This window comes from Zootoca vivipara, chromosome 9 (assembly GCF_963506605.1).
Source record: "Zootoca vivipara chromosome 9, rZooViv1.1, whole genome shotgun sequence".
Classification (NCBI taxonomy): Eukaryota; Metazoa; Chordata; class Lepidosauria; order Squamata; family Lacertidae; genus Zootoca; species Zootoca vivipara.
Genome location: NC_083284.1, coordinates 39,861,258 through 39,884,425, shown reverse-complemented (window position 1 = coordinate 39,884,425; position 23,168 = coordinate 39,861,258). Strand labels below are relative to the sequence as shown.

General features: G+C 41.6%; 1 protein-coding gene across 9 annotated transcripts in view; it reads right to left on the bottom strand.

Annotated features, from left to right (window-relative positions):
* Positions 1-21,549, bottom strand: part of ARFIP1 (ADP ribosylation factor interacting protein 1) — a 35,602-nt gene extending 14,053 nt beyond the window's left edge. The window contains exons 1-6 of one of the 9 annotated variants that reach the window (XM_035112049.2): positions 21,396-21,549; positions 15,813-15,892; positions 11,233-11,334; positions 3,736-3,844; positions 3,232-3,327; positions 648-760 (exon numbers count right to left, since the gene is read on the bottom strand). In XM_035112049.2, coding sequence (XP_034967940.1) covers positions 648-760; positions 3,232-3,327; positions 3,736-3,844; positions 11,233-11,334; positions 15,813-15,890 — 498 coding nt within the window. In that variant the 5' untranslated portion in view covers positions 15,891-15,892; positions 21,396-21,549. The other 8 variants (XM_035112050.2, XM_035112053.2, XM_060278660.1 and 5 more) reach the window with 8 other exon arrangements.
* Between the last annotated feature and the right edge of the window lie 1,619 nt (positions 21,550-23,168).

Genomic DNA, 23,168 nt, shown 5'->3' with positions numbered 1-23,168 from the left:
ATAAGCAGTCTTCATAGGTGGGGCAGAGTCTTGTCCTGGTAAACAAGTGCATATTCCAGATTAAAGGTGTGAATATTAATTTCACTGGGAACCTGCTGCAAAATGACATAATAAATTATACACCCAGTCCTAAGCACAAAACAGCACCATTAAAACATACACTGCCCCTTCTTTTGCAAACTAAAATCTGACTATAAAATGAGGAGCAGCCATAACAATGAAATTAGAGATCTTCTTGTTTGTAAATCTTACACACAAGTGTTGCATTTCTTGCCAATTTCAGCAGTTCTATTAGGAGATGACCAATTCAAATAACTCCAAAGCAATTATTTAATAGCCCACTTTATTAAGAAGTTCACACAGTACTCAAAATAATCTTGAAGTAATAAATTTTAGAAAAACAAATTAGGTTCCTTATTACATGTCACTGTTCCAAAAGCCTCTCTTCATACCAAGGGGTCACTGTAGCAGAAGGAGATTAAATTTTCAAAATGCACGTCAGTCTCTTAAGACTTCTAATTCTGGTAAAACGCCAAATCCTTTTACATGTGCGGTACTAGAAACAGTGCTTCCTCTTAGCCAACAGGCCAAGAGAGAATGCTTAGCTTGCATCTGTGGGATCTAAACAGCAACAATGAAATACAAACCTTGTAAGTGTTTAGGCTCCATCTTCTTACAAGCTCCAGCTTTTCCATGGCTGGGTTCTTCGCCTCTTCTGCTAGCACCACTGGTCCACTTTTCTGCTGCATTCTTAGATTGCCTGTTTAGAAACCAGGTGTAAATAGGCATGCTGAAGTGTGCTACTTAAACAGAAGGCTACAAAGTAAAGAATTTCCCACTTCATTCTGAAGTGAGTAGCACACTAATCTCTGTGTTAATATTATGGTGAATATTAAAGAATAAGATTGCTTGGATATTTGGATTTAAGTTACAATAGTCAGTAATTTTGAGTTCTTAATTAAGAAGCTTTAAAATACTTTGACAAATTATCTAATACAAACAGGATATTAGAAAATGCTACAAAGCAGACTCAATTAATTACTGCATTTGCCAGCGGTTGCAGTGTTCACAGTGTGAAATTGGGATACTGGTCCAAGTACACTGATGAATTAATAATTCTCCCAGCATGTGGAAAATATGCAGTATCTTGCATTTTCACTAAATGCATATGCTGCAGTAAAGCTTATGAAGACTGGTTCTTTTAAATATCTGCATAGCAGTTATGGTTACAAGCCTACACACATTTAACTGGAAGCCAGTCTTGCTGAGCTCTATGGGCATTTTTTTTCAGAGTTGAGAGGAACAAGATCAAGTCACAAGAGGACATCTACATGACATAGCAACTACCTATGCCATCTCACTTTTAAAAACAGAATTAACTTCCCTATAACTAATATTCAGATAAATAAATAAATAAATAAATAAATAGCTCTGACAGCTAAATGCCTGTACAGCATACTTGAGTGTTGCTCACTGTTGTCAAGGGAAGAGGCATTCTTCCTTCCAACCCCATCTTACTTCTATAGCACCCCATTACTCAAGGAGGCTTCAAATTTTTTAAAGCAGATGTCTTTCCAGTATGTCCACCATGTGAGCTGCGGTGAACCTAGGATGTGCCTACCATGCGTTTGCATGTGATACACCACCCCCTTCAGGTGTTTTGATGCTCAGAAGACATGTGTGAAGAATCACACAGTGCTTCTAAAGTGACTCTAGTGATGACTACAAATACACTGCAAGGTAGAGGAGAGAAAGCAGCCACATTACAGTTTCGTCAACCAGAGAGCTTTTTCAGTGCACCATATTCCACATCAGAATCATTATCCCAAATTCATGCAATGATTCAGTTAGGCATCTCAAACATTTTGAAATTATTTTTCACCATGACCTTCAAAATCAAGAGAGCAGTGGAACCCAGCCATAAGTAGAAGCTAGTAAAAGAATCACAAGCAAGGCTGTGAATTTTAAAATGTTACCATCAGCATTCTACATTTAGTGGTATTGAACTGCAGATAGGGAGTGCATAAAGCCTGCTCTTTTTACAAACACCCAACAAAAGCAAGCACAGAATTGTTGGAAAACATTCCAAATTGCAACATATGCCTCACCTATACCACTTCTATGATATGTTCCTTCGCAGCAATACTCATAGCTAACTACAAAAAAATATATGTGTGGCATTGCAGCTTGCTAGTACAAAGATGAACTGTCAGGATGGTGTTGACTCCCACAGATGATGTTATTTTAGCATACAGGATAGAGCATGTTGAGAAGAAGCACACCAGCTCCTGCAATTCTAAAAGCTGCAACCTGAGATGTTTGCTATGTGAAAGCTAACAATCCAGTAGGAACATGTTTGGGCTATGACCTAAACATCAACAACCAATAGCAACTTTAGGAAAGTATTGATTCATTTGATTTCTACAAATGATCCAGCAGAGCCATAAGCAAGATTTTAAATTGCTATAAACCAAAGTATTATCAATTCATTCTAAGTGGTTCATACAATTACTTGATAGCAAGTGCTTTCTATAACCTTTAAGATATGTTCACAATACCAACCATACATGAATCTAGTTTTTAAAAGGCTAAAACATATGAATGCCTTAGGTACATTTAGAGATTTCAGTGCTGATCACTGGCACATACTCTGAACTTCATCATACCTAAAATAATGTCTGCATAATACCCTACACACCAAAGGCTCCCCCAAGCTGATGTCCTAAATGGGTTTGGGGCTAAACTGCCATCAGCCCCAGCTAGCATGGCCAATGTCTAGGAATGATGAGAGTTGTCTAAAACATCTGGATGGCACCTGGATGGGGGAGGCTACCTTATACAATAGGCCTGGGAAATACTCTACCCTTTCACTCTACCAACACTAGACTAACTTGATCAAAGCCAAGCAGTCCATGGTATAGCCTTGGAAATTATATATTCCTGTTATAATGGAGAACTAATGGAACACTACTACCACTACAAGAGAAAATTGCAGTAGCAAGGTCATTCCTCAAATCATTTGCCTGATGATAAAATTTGTTTGATCATGTTTAATAGTAAAGAAAGATAGTATGCAGAAAGAAAAATGCAATGGTTACTTTGCCAAGTGACAGAACCATGAAAAAGCAGCTGTTATGCTTAGCAATAGCAAGTAATCATAACGAATTATCTGTTAACTTGGGAGTTAGTATTGTATCAGCAAGAGTGTTATCTGCTTAAACCTCTGAATACCTTTGGGCATAATTAAATCACTCCCTTGTTCAGCCAGTCTGCTAGCAGCTGCACTGCTAGGAGATACAACAGGTGACATGGGTAATGATGAGGGACCTGGAAACGGGACATACACCATGAAAATCCATCCTTATTGGATCAACACATTACATGTACACACAAAAATAGAGAAACTAGATTGAAATTTGTACATCAACATTTCAGGTTAGGGCTGCTTTGAAACAGAGGCAGCTCCATTATGGGGGCTGCTCCACAGGGCAAGCCCTTTTGTGTATACTGACCATTTATTTATCTCACCACCACCACCACCACCATGAACTAGCTTTTAGAACTCAGAATTTTTTCATGTACAAATTCACTGAATGAATTGCGAATAGACATATTCTTTGGCTGAAGTGCTTTTTTTTTACATACAAATGAGTAACAATGAATACTACATAGAATCCCTTTCCTGTTATTAATATATTTGTAGTAAATATTCTTAGTTCATCAGTAATAACTTACCTTGAAATGGTCCAGCTTCAATGATTCCCTCTTTGGTACTGTCGAAGCCATGCGATGTAATTTGGGTTTCAGACAGACCAAGTCCAGCTGGTATTGAGTGCTTCAAGTCCTTAGAAATGTTTGTATAAAAAGGGAAATCCATGTAAAAATCCCAGATAAAGGAACTTGTAGGCATTATAACAACCTATCAAGCTCCTCTATAACAAGGCATTTGACAGCCTAGAATCCAGTTTATGGTGTCATGAGATTGTATTATGATGACTTAACACAGTACAGCTTTGCAGTTTGCATCATACATTTCACTTAAATTTGTGAACCAGGTGCTATATACCAGGGATGTCCATCCGCTAGATCAATCCGGATGATCATGGCAGATCTTGGTGGACCACGGGATCCCTATAGATCGGTGGCAGTGATAAGCTACGGAGTGAAAGTCCCCCCCCCACTGCTCTTTTCCTTTGTTGTGTCAAATGCGTATTTTGCCAGCCAACGAGTTAGAAAACAAAAGCAGTTGTTACCGCTGCGTTGTCATTATAGGTGAGTGATGCCCCCCCCCACAAATAAAGCTAAACATGCTTTGCTATTCCTCACTAAAAGAAGCTCAACAACTTTGGCTTCACCCCCCCCCAAGAGGTCAACAACTTTGTCTCTACTGGGAGTAGATTGCAGTCTTTTGGGAGTTGGACGTGCCTGCTATATACCCTGTTTCCCCTATTTTAAGATGTAGTCATAAAATAAGCCATAGCAGGATTTTTAAGCATTCAAGGAATATAAGCCATACCCCCCAAAAAAGACATAGGGATAGGCGCAGCAGCAATGCCGGCCGCGGCAGAAAGAGGGAAAAAATAAGATATCCCCTGAAAATAAGCCATAGTGTTGTTGTTTTTGAGGAAAAATAAATATAAGATGGTGTCTTATTTTCGGAGAAACACGGTACCAATTGTTTACAAGGACAAATGGTTTCCACTAAGAAGATGGGGAGGGCAATATAACGTGGTCTAGAATGCACCTCGGTTGGGTCAATACAGTACTTATATCCAATTTCTTTCCTAAGGGATTTTGCTTTGACTTCAAGTATCCCTCTGCCATTTGGAAGGCTTAAGAATGAGACGAGTTCCATCAAGTTCAATGCAACTGCATTCTAAATAAATGTGTTAAGACACTGCAATGTATTCTGCTTTCATATTAAAAGTCAGAAACTTACATGCTAACTTACAGAATAAGGAAAGTTGCAAAGGCAGCATTCTGCCTCCCAGCAGTATGGCAGAGTTAACAGAAGCAGTAACACCCTGCTACATTTCCCAGCATTGCATATGCTGATCAACTAAGTAGGATTTTTGTATCCCTCCCTTTTTTTGCCAGCAATACAATTTACATTTCAGTTGACTAGCAATCACTGCCCTGACTGGCGGGATAGGCACTGATTTCCTCTGGTATAGATGCTTATTTCTACAAGAAAACTATGTGTGGTTTGGGGTTTGTTATGTTTTTTTAAAAAAGAGGGAGAGGGAGAGAGCTGACTTATGGTGTTCCCCTCAGCCCTGGTAAATCCCCTTAGATACCGGTATCCTCAACAAGATTTGACAAAGATATGACCCAGATTTGCTTTTCAGTGGCTTTCTCAACTTTATTCCCAGGTACAAATCTCTGTTTCCTGAATCATTCTGTTACTTGCCCATTCTGCTAATGCTCTATAGAAGTATGCCTCTCTGTGGGACCTCTGTACAATATTCCTCCCTAGATTCACTCTCATCCCCTTACCACACCCAACTTCTGGCAGTTCTGAAACATTTTCTTGTTTTCAACTAAGTGCCAAAGTCTTATAGCAATGAACAAACACCAGGGATTAAGGCTTTAATCTCTAATCAAGAGATTCAGCCTTTATTGAGAAAGGTTGTCAGCATTAGTTTCAAAACCACAATGTTAATGACCATAATAGGCACAAAAAACCATGCCAAAAGCCTACCCATATCTCGATTTAGAGCCTGATGCTTTAAAAGGATTTAAAAAACATGTAGTCTCTGTAACTTTTTCAAGGCCTGGTTGGAATAGGGAACCTGCTCTATAGACAGCTCTCTCACCAACGTTTTGCCACTTTAATGTAATTCACTGGCAACTCTTTGAAATGCAGAGTTGACAATGACCAAAATCCAAAAAGAAACATAAAACTGAATGATGCCTATCCCCAGCTGTCTGTAGCTTTAACTGTTGTTAATATGGGTGACCGGAACAAGAGGCTGGAAGCCAAATGGTCCAAGCTACTCCAAACAAACACCTATATAACTACATACAGGCTACCCTCTATAACAGAGGTAGGCAACCTAAGGCCCATGGGCGGGTCGCGGCCCAATCACCTTCTCAATCCGGCCCACGGACGGTCCAGGAATCAGCATGTTTTTACATGAGTAGAATGTGTCCTTTTATTTAAAATCCATCTCTGGGTTATTTGTGGGGCCTGCCTGGTGTTTTTACATGAGCAGAATGTGTACTATTATTTAAAATGCATCTCTGGGTTATTTGTGTGGCATAGGAATGCCTTCATTATTATTTTTTCAAAATATAGTCCGGCCCACCACATACATGGTCTGAGGGACAGTGGACTGGCCCACGGCTGAAAAAGGTTGCTGACCCCTGCTCTATAATCTATTCCCCCCATTCAGCCCATTTCTAACTCTAACTCCCCTTCTCCCACACTATATGTCAGCTCAACACTCTAGGTTTGATAGACAATGTAAGGGGAGATACACACAGGACAACCCAGACGGGTTGGCAGGAAGACCTCACATATAATAGACATGCAAAATGGCTAGCTTAAACCAATTGTACTAAACTTGAGGGGACTGGGAAACCCTATCAAAAGAAAACACATCACCCCGTATGTAAGCACAATGAAACCACACATTGCCTTCCTACAGGAAATACACAACTCACTCAAAGGAAGCAAACTCCTGAGCGAACCCTGCTTCAATCAACAATGAGTCGCCCCTGGCTCAGGTAAGGTCCGTGGGGTACTCATACTACTCAGTAGAGACCTAAATTTTAAAGCCACAACAGTGCTACGTAAAAGGCAGATTTATTTTTGCTAAAGGGGTACTAGATGGGAAAACTAAACTGACAAATGGATCCATAAATGCCCCAAACACAAAACAACTGGAGTTCATCCAAAAGACACTAAGCAAATTCCTCTCCTTCTCCAAAGGGGAAGCAATCCTAGGAGATGACCTCAACCTAAATATGAGAGGCACCTCCCTAAAAGACATCCATCCTACAACCCCAAACAATTAGAGACTCGTACAAACTACTGAAAATTCAAAGAAACAGAGGCCTTTATGACATCCAGGGAGAAAAGAACCTAGGAGACACCAGTCACACATTCCAGTTTGAACGCCATGGCACAATGTCCAGACTGGACAGCATTCAGCTCACACAAGGCCTGATCCCCGTGGTAGAAACAACAAACATTGGTAACATTAAAATCACAGACCACACCCCAGTAGAAGTTACTCTCAAAATAGGAGAGGAAACACAAACAACCCTATCATGGTCCTTCAGCCCCATCCTAATCACAAACCAACTAGCTAGAGAGAGTCTCTTGAAAACTCTCCAAAGCTACTTTAAGGACAATGATGTGGGCGACATAATAACCCCCTCCTCTGGGACACAATGAAAGTGGTCACCAGAGGAGCCTGCATAAAGGAGAGAGCATCACTTAAAAAAACAAGCCTCCTCCAAAATTGGTAAATTAGAACAAAAATTACGACCCTCTCATCACACTACAAACAGGAGCAAAAAAACTCCTTAAACTCATAGAACAAAAAAGAAGGGAAATTAACATCCTATACTCTAAACAATGCTTTTACAAATAGGGAGGGAAGAACTGGGGCTGGGGCTGATGAAGGGGGAGCAAGATTCATGTAGCTGCTCCTTTGGGGGCTGATGGATCCAAGTTGACTTCTGCGGAGGCAAGGAGTTTCCCAGGGGGTCCTTGGACCCCATGCCAATGTCAGAGGCTGAAGTGTGCTGCCCTACAGCTCTGACAACTTTAGAAAATGAGTTTAGGAGCTAAAGTCTCATGTCAGAAAATCTGCAGGAACTTGCATTTTTGGCAGCTGTGAAGCTTTGAGTTACTAAACGAGTAACCTAGACCAAAACCAATTTTGAAAAGGGGGCAAAACCCAATCACAGTGCAGAATTAGTTATTGGAAAGTGTGCCCTACACACCAGGCATATGAAACCCCCTTCCACCACCACCCCTGCAATATTTCTCCTCCTCTGTGGGGCACACCTAGAAGTGCTAATATGTCAAGTGCTCCCAAATGAGCAAAGATGAGTGATGCAAGCATTGAAATGACAAAGATAATTTCCTGACACTATTTATACAGCATAAGGCAGTAACTTTACTGTGTGTCCTGCAGAATAATTTAGTCTGCTGGGTTTCCTGTCCTAAAGAGTAGTTAAGAGGGACCTGCCAGCCAGCCACTCCATTTAATGGGCTACCAGTAATGAACTCAAGGGTGCATATACTTTCTTCCATTTGAACTCCAGCAATTAATGTGATAATGCCGTCTATTCAGCATTACTCAAGAACAGATTCTGAAAGCCTTTTATAGCTTCCAGTTTAACAAAGTGATAAGAGGATTCCGACTAAAACATCAGAAAAAACTTTCTGATGGTAAGAGCTATTGTTTTCCAATGCACTGTCTAAATAATTAAATACCTTAATCTCATCAGCTCTGAACACAGCTGATCTTTTAATACAAGTTTGCAGCAATTAATTTCTATTACTTTAGCTATGCAAGGGACTTAGGAGCAACATGGAGTTGTGTTTAGGAAATCCTTCTGACAGACAGGCAATAATGATTTCCTTTAATCAAAAGCCTTGGTGCCGTTTTTAGTAGTAGTAGTAGTAGTGGTGGTGGTGGTAGTAGCAGCAGCAGCAGCAGCAGCAGCATTGTAACATCCTACACAATGGGTAGGCAACCTAAGGCCCAGGGGCCGGATCTGGCCCAATTGCCTTCTCAATCCGGCCTGCAGATGGTCCGGGAATCAGCATGTTTTTACATGAGTAGAATGTGTGCTTTTATTTAAAATGCATCTCTGGGTTATTTGTGGGGCATAGGAATTCATTCTTTTCTTTTTCTTTTTTTCCTTTTCCAAAATATAGTCCAGCCCCCCACAAGGTCTGAGGGACAGTGGACTGGCCCCCTGCTGAAAAAGTTTGCTGACCCCTGTCCTACACAGAATGACACAATGGGAAGGGCTGCCCCCATTATTTCCATAGATCCATTCTGTAGCAGCATATTGCAACTCTGCTAGGCTGCAAATTGCAGCTCCACTGACATGAAGTGGTAGCAAAGCTTTTTAAAATATTTAAATAAACTGGTAAACGCTCTGCCACATCCTCTCATATTGGTACATTCCTTCCCCTCTGAAAATTAATAGATCTGATCTCCCTCAATAGTTGTTGAAAATGCTCTCCTACTTTTACAGAGGCAGCAGATGATTCTACAAACATTTTGTGGGCACAGCCAACCAGCCAGGTATAAAATATATGATTTTTTTCAAGTCTGAAAGAGGTTATCCCTCAAACCACACAGCCTATACCAGAGCAGCCCCTAGTGGACACAAAAGTATGTTACAATTTCATTTTATTCATGCAGTGTTTATTTTACAATAGTAATCCGTATTTAAAAACACTCAAAGAATAGGGGCATTTCAGCTGGCAAGAATATTTCACTTAACAATGTCAGCCTTGTAAATAAGCCAACAATGGATGCCAACAAAGCCTGCTTATGGATAATTTTAACGGGAGCATGATAGTTTTACATGTCCAGAAGATAATCCCTAATAACCAACACACACCATATTTGTAGGTCTCCTGCAGCCAGAAAAAGGTGCTCTTTGCAAAAAGGAGTAACACAGAAAACATTCTAAGAAAGTTAAAAATAATTAACTCCAAAGAAAGCATGCAAAACAAGGACACATATGCAAAAGATTTATACACCCTCAGCACTGATTTTCATCACTTATTACTTTGATCAGCCTCTCCATGGCCACCTAGACAAACCTTTTTGCATCCTTCGCATCAATAACAAACCTTCAGAATTCAGGCTGCAACTCCATACTCACTTACATGGGAGTTACACTGAAGTCAATGGGGGCTTACATCTGAGCAAACATCTAGGACTGCCACTACACTCTGCTATCCTGCCATTTACAGTTATCCCACCACCACTTGCTCCCACACCTCCCCTATCACTCTCAGCAAAGAAAGCAATACTTAGAATTCTTCTTCCTCCTGTTCTCTCAAATCACTGCAGCTACATTAATTGTCTGATTCACAAAGCAGTTAAGACAGAATCCTCAAGTTCAAACTGACACAACATCATGATCCCATCAGTTAGTATCAATGGAATGCTATTTCAAATAGCAATCATAACCAACGGGCTGCTGGAGGGAGGTGGCAGCACATTCCTACTTTGCTTGCAAAACATGCTGGTCCCGTGAGTCTGGTGCTGGAAGGGAGATGTTTATGGTTGGGTGGTGGCTGAGGCATGTAGCTCTTGCTCTCCTCCCCATCCCTTTGTGGCTTGAGGTTGGGAAGCCTTGTGCCTCATGTACTTGCAGGCACATATTCTCATCCTGCCTGTATTAACAAGCCCTACTTACCTAAGCAAAATTCCTAGTCACCACAACTTGATAGAAGAAATGAAGTATTTTTTAAGTCCCAGAAAGCTAATGTTTCAAAATACAACTAAAGTTGGAGTAAGACTTGAATAGTCTAGCAGTCTAATACGTTCTCAGATTATCTGATTTATTCACCTGCATATTGGACTTTCCTTATTCCCAACAATCAGGACAAATTATACTCTAGAAAATATTAAATGAAATCTACAAATAACTTTAACTGCAAGAAATCAAACCATTACAGCATCTTACTCTTCTATGTTTTATTACTTTTATGGAGTTATTTGCAACATATCTTGTGATTTGAAAGTATAAAACCTATACAGTAGTCATCTCTAGACAAAAGGCTGGCAAGCCTTCTCCAAGCAGGAGAACATTAGACTAATCTAGGCAATACTTTCCTCCTATAATTTGCTTGCTCCAGGCATTTGATTTTACCAATAATTTGATTATTGGTGAAATGCTCAGGGATTTAATTTACACTATACTTATATCATTATTGATTATCATTAATTAATATTAATACATGTGTTGCCCAATGCAAAATGCCATTAGGCAACTTACAGTACCACAAATTCTATTTTTTTAAGCAAAAATCATTTTTAAAGCAAAAATAGTTTTTAAAAAAACACTAACAGCAATAGCAAAACCCCACTCTGAACTGATCTAAATATGTGCGAATTCATCATTCAAAAAGTAACATTCCCCAAGAAAATTATTGAGCCACTAGGTGAGAAAATATATTAAACTCAAACACTAAAAACCATTGCTATTATACATATTGTTAAACTGCTTAGTTATGCATCATACCCTGTTATAGTTGTGCTCATGTGTATCTTCAAGTTCTCCATTACTTGTCACAGAAATCTCTGCTGCTGAATTTTTTGGAGATTCTTCAGCCATTGAACAATCCTATAGTTTGAAGAGAAATATGTTGAGTGTTATATGTTGAGTGTTATAAAAATGATATTAATATTAAATGTTTAGCTATTTCACTAAACTACCACATTTCACTGAACCACAAAGAGGATATTTGCAGATCCTAACACACTGATCCCATGAAACATAGCTTATTAAATTATTCAGTCTCCTAAACAAAAAGCAAGTAGTAGATCAAGTACCCTTTGTTCAGGTCAGTCTGCTCCCACCCCAGTGCTAGACACACATAAAAACAATTGATGGCCCACACAGTAATTTCTGCCTCCAAGTCACAGTACATTAAATATTCTTGACGCTTAACATTACCAAACAGCATAATATTTATATTTACTTTGGTACATGGCAACCCTTTTCAGTTATCAAAAGATGCTCACAGAAGGACTTAAGAGAACTGCACCGCCTATGAGTCATCTACCTTTTGTTGTGCAGCCTCAAATATTAATGCCTGTAAGGCTGGTGAGTGCATCTGATCAAGCACCTGATTGTCACAGTGCCAGGTAAAATTCTAGTTTGCCCAGTTTCTCTATAGAAGTGTACATAAGACTAAGACCAACCAAGGGCTGTTCACATACCTCCCATGGTGTTCCCACATGAACTCTGGAGTATTATAATAGGTTATATATTTAATCTGAGCAGATGTACAATTTTGATACTGTAAACAGCTGAATAGTTTACAGGCAAATTGTTTCCTCTTTCACACAACACCTGCAAATTTATTAGTCAAAACTCATGTAACTATGGCATCTGTTTTTATAAGGTATTGAACGCAGATCAAAAGGCTAATGCACACGTGTAAGGTAATATGAAAACACTACATAGCTATTATCTATAACTTTAGCTCATCTTTGCAAAATGGCATATGCCCCATGGCTAGTGTATCTTTCTGCATCTTCTGGGTTTTATTAGATCAGGCATCCCCAAACTGCGGCCCTCCAGATGTTTTGGCCTACAACTCCCACGATCCCTAGCTAACAGGACCAGTGGTCGAGGAAGATGGGAACTGTAGTCCAAAACATCTGGAGGGCCGAAGTTTGGGGATGCCTGTATTAGATTGTGGAAAGACCCAACGAAGAGTCCACATGACTATGTGGCAAAAGCCTGAACCAATCAAGTCACCACAGTGTACACGATGCAGAGTGACCAGTGCTGAAAGTGCTAAGACACTAGCTGGATTAGTTAAGCCTGGTAAGGGTAAACTGTAAATTACAATTTATGACATATTGCAATAGTCATCCAAGCAGACCCGCCTTGCCACAGATCAGGTCGCATCAATTAAATGTAGCATTCAGTTCTTAAAGCAATGGCATGGTTTGCGCATCACATTAAACCATAGTTTTAACCAAACTATGGTTTGATGTATGCTACTTAATAGTTCCCAAGGCACTCCCCTCTGTTGCCTCTACTAGTCTGTTTACTTGATGCTGAACCATGATTTCATAGTACAGTCGTACCTCGGGTTACATACTTTTCGGGTTGCGTACTTTCCGAGTTACATACTCGGTGGACCCGGAAGCGTTTACTTTCGGGTTCACTGTGCGCGCATGTGCAGACGTGCGCTTTTGCAGTTGTTTGGGTTACGTATTTTTCGGGTTACGTACTAGACCCCGGAACGAATCAGGTACGTAACCCGAGGTACCATTGTACAGTATATGCTAACAAAATCCTTACCCACTGCAGTTGGTTTCAAATCCCCAGTTGGCTTTGAAGCTCTCTACATGACCTTGGGCCAGTCATAGTCTCTCAGCCTAATCTAATTCACAGGATTGTTGTAAGGATAAAACAGACAGCACCTGCCAACAACATGCAATCCTATGTTCATGCTAGGGAATAAAGTATTATTGCATCACTATCCGTAGGTGTAACACTTTTCCCATGATGTAATCAAAAGCATTGCTCTATGCAAAAAAAAAATCAATAAAAAGTTTCTCAATACAAATTAAAAGACACTTCATAAAACTTTAGTACACGCTATAAAATCTACAATGTATTATACGACTCTGGAGTTACAAGTAGTCTTTGAGCCTACAGCTATACAATTCAGCACAATAGCACCATGTTCTAAAATTTAAGAAGCCTAAACACAAAATGCCCGAAATCACATGTCAGGTCAAAATTTAACCAGCTATGATTATTTTAAATACTTTTATATCACAAGTCTTTCTTATATAGGGTTGTGTTCCCTGATTTCTCAAAGCCAAAGGGAGACACCACCAAATTGTACTGAAGTCTGACTCAATATAAAAACTTACCGATGGCACATTCCTATGTAGCCTGCAGTCTCTTCATCCCCCTCCACATACTTTTAATCTGGTCTGCAACACATGTGCTGTGAGGGATGCCAGGTGAGCTTAAGGAAGACAAATTGCTCTGCCCCTCCTTTGGTAGTTTCTGAGATGGCTGCAGAGGAAGGGGTTTATCTTCCTCGGCAGTGAGCATGAAAGCTGAGTGAACTTCTGAAAGAAGGAATGAGTTTCCTACCCTTCCTATCAGATCTCACTTTGTTTCTCTACTGGCTGGAAAGGGGGTTTTGTTGTGTTTTTATATTGTAATTTTATCCTGTGAACTGCCCTGAGACATGCAGGTATAGAGCAGTATACAACTTTATTATATCTATCTTTATCATCATCATCATCATCTTTCATTTGCAGCCAGCACATGTCTATTCAGAAGTAAGCCCCACTGAGTCCAATGGAACTGGCTTCAATCCCAAACACACTTATGTAGTGTAGTGGTTAGCAAGTCGCTTTAGGACCAAGGAGACCAGGATTCCAATCCCCACTCAGTCATGAAGTTCACTGGCTGACCATGCATAATGTCGTACTTTGATGGACCGAACCCCTGCTAGACTGAAAGCAGCATGGAATATTTTTGTGCTCCACATTCAGCCAGGCCGACTTCTCTCCCTTCTCACCTTGGGCACTCACCAGAGACATGCTTTGCCGCTGACCTAGTGGTGTCCATTTTTCCCACCTAAATGAATGGCTACACTTCCTTCCTATGGGGACAAGCTGCATTTTGAGATAAAACAAAGCCAAGCCTGTACTCCCAACACCGAGTGGCCACTACTCACAGGGTTCTTTACAATGTATAGACCAGGCATCCCCAAACTGCGGCCCTCCAGATGTTTTGGCCTACAACTCCCATGATCCCTAGCTAACAGGACCAGTGGTCGGGGAAGATGGAAATTGTAGTCCAAAACATCTGGAGGGCTGAAGTTTGGGGATGCCTGGTATAGACTCTTCCTCCAATGTTCCCAGTCAACCATCATGTGAAGCAGTTTACAAGTTAAAAAGCAATTCATTAGAGACTCTGGTAGTTGCAACCACCTTCCCCTGATGTTTGTGTTTCTCTTGATTGAGTCATTCCAGAAAGAAAATGTCCCTGCCCACTACTGACATGCAGCTGCCAAGAGATCAGCACCAAGTGGGAGTATGGCCCCTTACAGAAAAACAGAACTTCCCACAACTGTTCTAAAAGATGCAGGTGTAAGCTCTGGTGGACTGCACTATGGAGAGCTTGCCATAGTACACAACCAATAAGGCTCTGCCCTTATCCTAGGATACAACCAGCACAACTGATGCAGCAACAACTGGATATAATAATCACCTGAAAGTGGCCTGGAGCATTCTGTACCAGTTGTAGCTGTTCAAGGACAGACTTAAGAGCAGGATTTGGCCATTTTCTTGTTTTCCACATCTTAATAGGACACTTTGCAAGAAGTTACTCAAGCACCAAATAAGTTACTTACCCGAAAAGGGGAAGCTGTGCCCTTACAACAAAAGCTGAAACTAACAGTCTCTCAAATTCGGGATGAGACTAGGAAACGTTTTCAATCTCAAAATAACTGGTAGCCAAAGATCCATATTAGGAGGATGCAAACATCCAAGATTGGTATGTTATCTCTCCTGTTTTCTACCTGGCCAAGTGCATGCTTTTCAGCGAGATTTTGCCAAAGAACAGCAGTGGGCATAGGGGGGAGGGGGATTATTATGAGATCTGATGTACCAGGGTATAGTGATGAAAGACTTATCAAACCATCTAGCATCTGTGATTCTATCTTATTATTATTTATCTATAAACACACAAGAATCTGGATCAATATGTTCACAGAGGTCTGTCATGTGTGTCTTTCCTGAAAAAGCACCAGGTGGCCCCAACTACCAAAAAACCTGTGGGGACAAAAATGAGGCTGAGGGACAACAAAAACACTTGCAAGGTTATCTATAAAAATCCTCATTCTGACAGAATACTTTGCTGTTTAATGGGGCAATACAAAATCAAATGTAAACATTAATTTGTTTTCAGTTAATCATATTCTGAATTTGACAAATAATATTCTGTTATAATCAAGAACAATTAAAACAGAGATTGGTTCAATTTCCCCCCCAGTCTGAGCCTGTTACTGGATTGGTTGATTTTAAATAGCTAAACCACTTGTATCACCCAATCACCTCAGAGTCAGACTGGAGTTCTTCTGGAGCCTGGTGAAGTTCATCAACAGTTTCTGGATTCTTGCTGTTTTCTGACATACCTGAAAGTGAAATAAGTTGAGCATGCATTGAGTTCTTCTAACTAACTAAGTAATTATGTGCTTTAAGGAAGTTCCTTCAAGATATTTACAAACCTTTCCAACTATATGTATCCAAATTCAGTAGACTTTTCGTTAACTAGCAAATATCATGAAATGTAAATTACTTCTACTCTTTTTCATAACACAAGGGACAGAACAACAAGAGAATAGTTAAGGGCTCCCTCAGCTAAACTAGAACTACCGTACTAACTAAAAAATACAAATGTTCCCAAGCAATCTAAAAACAAATTACTATTAGTTCTACCTACAGATCAAAATGCTGAGACTAACACAAGAAACTCAAGGTCAAAATGCTGTATACCAGCACCTGATAACCTTTTTCAGTATTAGATAACCACCACAATATTTTAGATACAGGTAATTTACAATTTATGCACATTTAACCCTAACCCTGCCCCTGCTCCCTTTCCGGTGCCAAAACCTGCATACACATCAGCGGTCACACGACAATCAAACCTGCATAGCTTCATGACTACAGTATCTGTTTGGAACTGAAATGGGGAAATCTAAAAAATGGACAGTACTTTCTTCATAGCAAGGGATTGTTTAGGTTTGCAGAAATGCATTTAGTTGTAAGGGAGGAAGCCCCCAGAGGAACCTAATCCTTAATCTCCAGGACCTATAGAATACTGAAGGCAGTTGAGATACAGAATGTTCAGTGTTATTAGAAAAAAAAGGGAAATGGTTCTGGGTGATCTTGTAACAGTTCTCAACGTTCTATAATTGGGATTAATTAGGAGGATTAAAGTCAAAGAGAAGATTGTCATGAGGTTAAAATAAAGCTCTTCTCCAAACTATACAGGGAGGCTTCAGGTGGAGGAAGAGCAGAACTACTACTCTTTTTCTTTCCCTCTCCAGAAACCTCCCCCTCTGCTTTTTAGCGATGGATAGATCAGTCCATGTGACCTGGGTCAATTTTACATTCATTTACTCTTAAGTATGGTCAGTCCTATCTCCACATTAATCTGATTTAAAAAAGAAGTCCATACAAATATTGATATTTAAGTATGAATTTTATCTCAATGTACATATTCCTAAACTTTCTATCCTAAAATGCATTTTTAAACACATGCTGGGACATTATGAACCAGAAACTGTACTGCAAAATTATGTTCCAATTCATGTTTAAGCCTGGGAGATATGAATTAGGTCATCTCCTTTAAAAATGCAGAGTCTTCATCTCTACCACTCTGATACACAGCAAATTGATCATGTTTGTTGATGATAGTCCACTCAAATCTTTTAGCATTACACAGCACAACAGGAAAATGTTATAGGAAGGTGGAAAAGAAAGAAAGAAGTATTCCTTTATGCCACAATTTACAATCCTCATCAATCAAGCCCTGACTAGTGCTATTAAGGCTCCTGTTCCAGAACGATTAGATCCCTAAACAAGAATAATATTTTGGGAGTTGCAGAAGACTATGCTGCGTACTATACTTTCTTGTTTAATATTTGCATGCTCCCACTTTTCCTGATTAAAAAACCTCCCCTAAACCAAAGTTTTCCTATTTCCCTGCCAAAACTGAATGCTGAACAAACAGTAACTCTGTAGGAAAGTTATAGAGGGGAACAGGAAGACTGACTGCTGATGCCTTCAGTGCCTACTTACAACTAAACTCTAGAGACCTAGAGCATCTCTAGGTCTAAATACTAAAGGCACTATCCAACTAAGGCTACAATCCTAGCCATGTCTTTTTTGAAGTAAGTTATGAATTCACTGAATTCAATGGGGCTTACATTCAGACATGTGAGGTTAGGATTCCAACCCTTAGCTATACTCAAGAGTAGACCCACTAAAAGCAATGGACCTGTCCACTACAGGAATCATTTCAATACTAAAACCAATTTAAGGTCAAGGTAAAGGGACCCCTGACCATTAGGTCCAGTCGTGACCGACTCTGGGGTTGCGGTGCTCATCTCGCATTATTGGCCGAGGGAGCCGGCGTACAGCTTCCAGGTCATGTGGTCAGCATGACAAAGCCGCTCCTGGCGAACCAGAGCAGCACACGAAAATGCTGTTTACCTTCCCACTGTAGCGGTACCTATTTATCTACTTGCACTTTGACGTGCTTTCGAACTGCTAGGTTGGCAGGAGCTGGGACCGAGCAACAGGAGCTCACCCCATCACAGGGATTCGAACCGCCAACCTTCTGATTGGCAAGCTCTAGGCTCTGTGGTTTAACCCACAGTGCCACCTGCGTCCCCCAAAACCAATTTAGAATGTTTTATTTATACTGTATCTAATTAAGAGTATTTCCATCACATGGCCACATTACCTAGCTCACACAAGAACACGCTGAACGTAAGATAGTGAAACTGAATCACATGGATTACATTACACTGATGTACATCTTGCTACATTAACATAGCAAAAAGACAGCACTTAAAACTTTTCAAACCTTTAACAACTTTAAAACGCCATTTTAAGTATATAAACTCACCTGCAAAAAAGTTAATATTGGCACAATATAATTAGCAGATATTGCACTATGCACTTGAAGCACTTCAGAAACTTGAAAAAACTATATAACTGTTGAATATTATTTGAGTCTCAAGGAACAACACTAGTCCCCTTTCTTTTCAGATATGCAGGCTGTGGGGAAGCCCACACTGTTTCACCCCATATTCAGCTCTTACTCTTTGCTGTTGCTGTTGAAGACTCTGACCATATGGCCTTACCATTTTAGGCCTCTTTAAACCCACTGCCCCTTTCTCACTCTTTTTCTGTCAATTCAGAAACTATACACTGAACTAAAAAAACACACACACAATAAAAATCAGGTCTTGGTTGAAGACCTTTACTTTATGTGTAAAGGGGACGTTATCAACTTGAATTAACACTAATATTAAACAAACTCTTTCACTTCATAATGAAAGACATTGTGTCAATCACAATAGAGAAAATGGAGAGCATTTTCAAACAAGCGGAAGTAGTTACCATTAATTGCTGTGCTTCCTAGGACTCAGGAAGTTAAGCAAAGTTCACTGCAAATTAGCATGTTTAACAGTGTGGTTTTACATGATGCCTTTCTAACCTGCCAAGAACCCACAAATACACTAGTGGTAAACAGAAAATTAAACGTGCAGGGAAGACTTCCAGTAAGTTTGACTATGCAAGTAAAATTTTATAGAAACATTTCTTTCACAGTTAGCACCAGCCTGCATCTAACTGGTGTGGTCAGAGGCGGATTGAAGAGAATGTGATTGGTTCACCTGTGCTGGGCGCCAAGCCGAGAGGGTGCCACAGGGGAAACCACAACAATGACTTAGAATGGAAGGCGAGAGGCAAGGATGTGCTGAATTTTGGCGTTGCACAGGGCACCCGAGGTCTGCCACTTGTGGGATGTAATATGAGTAGGTAGACAGAAACAGGATTTTGCGGGCGAGCACACATGAACTTGACCATGTTGTACCACCCATCAAACAGTTCATGCAGCCTGCCACATCCAAGTTTTCATTTAGGTTATGCTGAAACTCTTAATGTAGTAGTCAAGTCTCATCTGTTCATTGTCTTAAAGAAGCACCTGAGTATCTTATCATGGGTTGGATGAGGATTTGGTATATACCCTGTTTCTCCTATTTTAAGACACAGTCATAAAATAAGCCATAGCAGGATTTTTAAGCATTCAAGGAATATAAGCCATACCCCGAAAATAAGACATAGTGATAGGCGCAGCAGCAATGCCGGCCACGGGAGGAGGAGGAGGAAAAATATAAGACATCCCCTGAAAATAAGCCATAGTGTGCTTTTTTTGAGGAAAAATAAATATAAGACGGTGTCTTATTTTCGGAGAAACACGGTACCTCTTCCCATCACTTCTCTGTGAAACTCCCCTTCCTTGTCAGTGGGTGTAAAAGGAGAGCACCTCTTGGCGTAGAAAGAAATAAAGTCTCACTAGCTACCAAGCCAAATCACAATTTGTGGACCTGGAATCACAATTGAGCAAACTAAAAATATTCCTGTTCTTTTACCAGTAATCTCAGAACTATATCATATTATGAATCATTATGATCCCATAATATATGCATGCTATAAAACCCCCAACAATCTCCTTCAATAAAACAGTATCTTAATGGCAGAAGGCAGACTATATATATGCCATTACTTCCTTTTTACACTAGCTGCCTAGTTTTTATTTATTCTAGTCATCTATAAAACCAGAAAAAACCACATTTCCAGAAAGAGTTGGTATAATACACACAGAGAGTAGTATACTCTGCAAGATGAATGCTGTGGTATAAAAAGTGCAAGAAGAGACCTGAGTATATTATTCAACTAAGCAGCAATCACATCTGTGCATCTCACTGTATTTTGAATGTACCTGCAGAAACCATTCCATGTCTGTTTCCTATGGATGACTATTTCCTAGCTTGACCATCAGCTTCACCTACTGACTTTAGAAAAGTCACTTCCATCCTAACAATCTTTAAGAACTGCTCCAGTATTAAATTCCTTCATAAGACGACATAACTATTCAAGTTTTAAATCCCAGACAGTACTGAACTACAAGTTCCATTTCACAACGAAGAAAACTACCTTTGCGTGAACACAGCCCCAAACCTTTCATCCATACAGTAACTCATCCAAACGGCTGGGAGTCATGGATTCTGGGGAAGCAGGGCAGAAAGAAGAGTGCATGGCCAGAATACAACCCCTGAGCAAAAACAAAGCAGCAGCAACTTCACTTTTGGAAGTCAAGGGTGTGAGCACCAAGGAACCTAAAGATTTTGTGTTTTTAAAAGTCTAAATAAAGTGAGGAAGAGAAGAAAACCAAAAAGGCGTTTTTCCATGAGCAGGTTTGTATTTCTCCGCTAAGCACAAGTACTTCCTCCTGGGCACAAACACATCAGCTTTACACCTGCCATTTGCCCCACCCCCCAAGAAGAGATAAAGACCAGGAACCTTGAGCGCGCACCAGGATCCCCTTCCCGACAGGCCTCCCAAGCGGATTTGTTACCTAACAGGCGAAGGTTTGCGAGGCGAAACTAATCTTCCTGCATCATCCTACACCTCCGTGCCGTGACATTTTAAAAATAAATAAAAATAAAGCAACACCTGTTGAGCCACTGCCTGTCGGGCAAGCTGCAGCGGATAGGAAACGGTCTCTTCCGGGAAAGAGCGAAATGGTGGTGGTGGGAAATACGCCCTTCCCTTATACGTGGCCTAGGCCCCGGCTGAAGCTCCGGGGCCGCCGCAGGAGGCAGGCCAAGAACACCGGCCTGGCGCCGCGGGCGAGGAGGAAGGAGCGGAGTAACGGGAGAGGCGGCTGCGGAACGAGAAGGGCTTCGGCGAGGGAGACGCTGAGGGCTCCGCGTCGGTCCTGTCTGAGGGGAGGTTTTTTGGGGAGAGGGGGCCACGGCGCTAATTTCTTCGCCACCCTCTGCCCACAGTAACCACCCACCACACCCTTCTTCTTCTCCTCCTCCCTCCCTCACTTGCCTTCAAGCTCGGCTGCTTCCAGCTGCTCCCCCCGCAAAAGCCACGGAAACACGGCCGAGCAGCTTAAACGGAAAGGGCTCGCGAGAAAACGGGCGCCGGTTACTGCAGCCTCTCGCTCTCTCTCCCTCACCCCCCTCCCCGCCCTCCTTCCCTCCCTGAACGGCTGCACCAACCGGAACTGCCTGGCCGGAAGTAGAGCGTCCGCTTGCCGCTCTGTAACCTTCAAAGCGGCCGCTCTAGGCTTCCACGTTGCTGTCACCATGGCAACAGCATCCGGGCCTGTCGTCGAGTTTCTCGGCCGGTCTTCCCCCGCCGCCCCCCCCCCCTCCCGCTTCTCGCCTGCGACAAGCGGGCCGCGGCTGCAGACCTAGTGGAAAAAAGGGGGAGCTTCTCCGGTTGTGTAGGGCAACCAATGCGCAGAAGTAGAATAGCGTGCCGTGCCCTTTAAGGCTGCTCCACTTCGAATTGCGGCTTGCCAGTGGGAACGGAAAGCGAAGGCTGTGCTGTGTGTGGTTTTTCCTTTCCCGCCCTCCCAGAGGACTTCGGTGGATTCAGTTGCCTGCGGCAAAAACAAGGAAGAGCCTTGTTTCACCCGGGAACTTCCCTAAAAAGGGTTGTCTTTAGATGCTGAGATTCCAACTAAACATCAGGAAGACCTTTCTGATGGCAAGAGCTGTTTGACAGTGGAAAAGGCTCCTTTGGAAGGTGGTGGGCCTTCCTTGGAGGTTTTTAAGCAGAGGTTGGGGGCTGTCTGTCATGGATGCTTTAGTTGAGATTCCTGCATTGCAGGGGATTGATGACTCTCAGGTTCTCTCCCAACTCTACAGCTCTATGATTCCTAGGAGAGGTGGGATTGTTCTAATTGACAGACAGAAATACAGTGGTACCTCCGTTTACAAACTTAATTCATTCCGGAGGTCCGTTCTTAACCCGAAACAGTTTTTAACCTGAGGTGCGCTTTCGCTAATGGGGCCTCCCGCTGCCGCCACGCTGCTGCTGCGCGACTTCTGCTTGCATCCCAGGGCAAAGTATGCTACCAGGAACACCTACTTCCGGGTTAGTGGAGCTTGTTACCCGAAGCGTTCGTAAGGAGGACAGTACGTAACCCAAGGTTCCACTGTACACAAGACTTTAGGTGCTGCCATGGGCCTCCACCGCACCTGATAACAAACACACACACCACCCTTAATGTAGCTGCATTCCCCCCCCCCCTCCTGCCACCACCATGGAATCAACAGCCCAACCCACCTTCCCTGCTGGGCTGCCAATGTGGCGTCTAACCTTTGGAAGGGCAGTGATGCCACTTTAGAATAGGACTGACCTTGATTGCCATCTGTGGTGGCCACCATCTTTGGATTGCATAGATCATTGTGTTCTAGGTAAATTAAGATGGTGGGCAGCCACCATAGATGGGACCTAACCACGGCTCCCAATAAAAAGCAGCAGTGCCTCCCGCTGCTAAGACACCACCAGAGGAGAGGGGGGTAACACTGAGGACAGTGAGTGATGGCATAGCTGAGTTGAGCTGCAGTGAGGTCCACAGCTAGTGTGCCAGGGCTGCATGTAATTAACAGCATGTGGAGAAAAAGTAAGGTTGCATACACTAGTTCTATTCAGTGGTCTCCGCTTAGGAGATATGCACCTAATTCATAGACAGCATGGGGGCAAGCCTGGCACACATGCTGCAATGACAGGGCTAGCACACATGGCTCTGCTCTTTCTTCATATGCTGTTGATTGCATGGAGAATATCATGGCGAAATAGAGTTCAGTG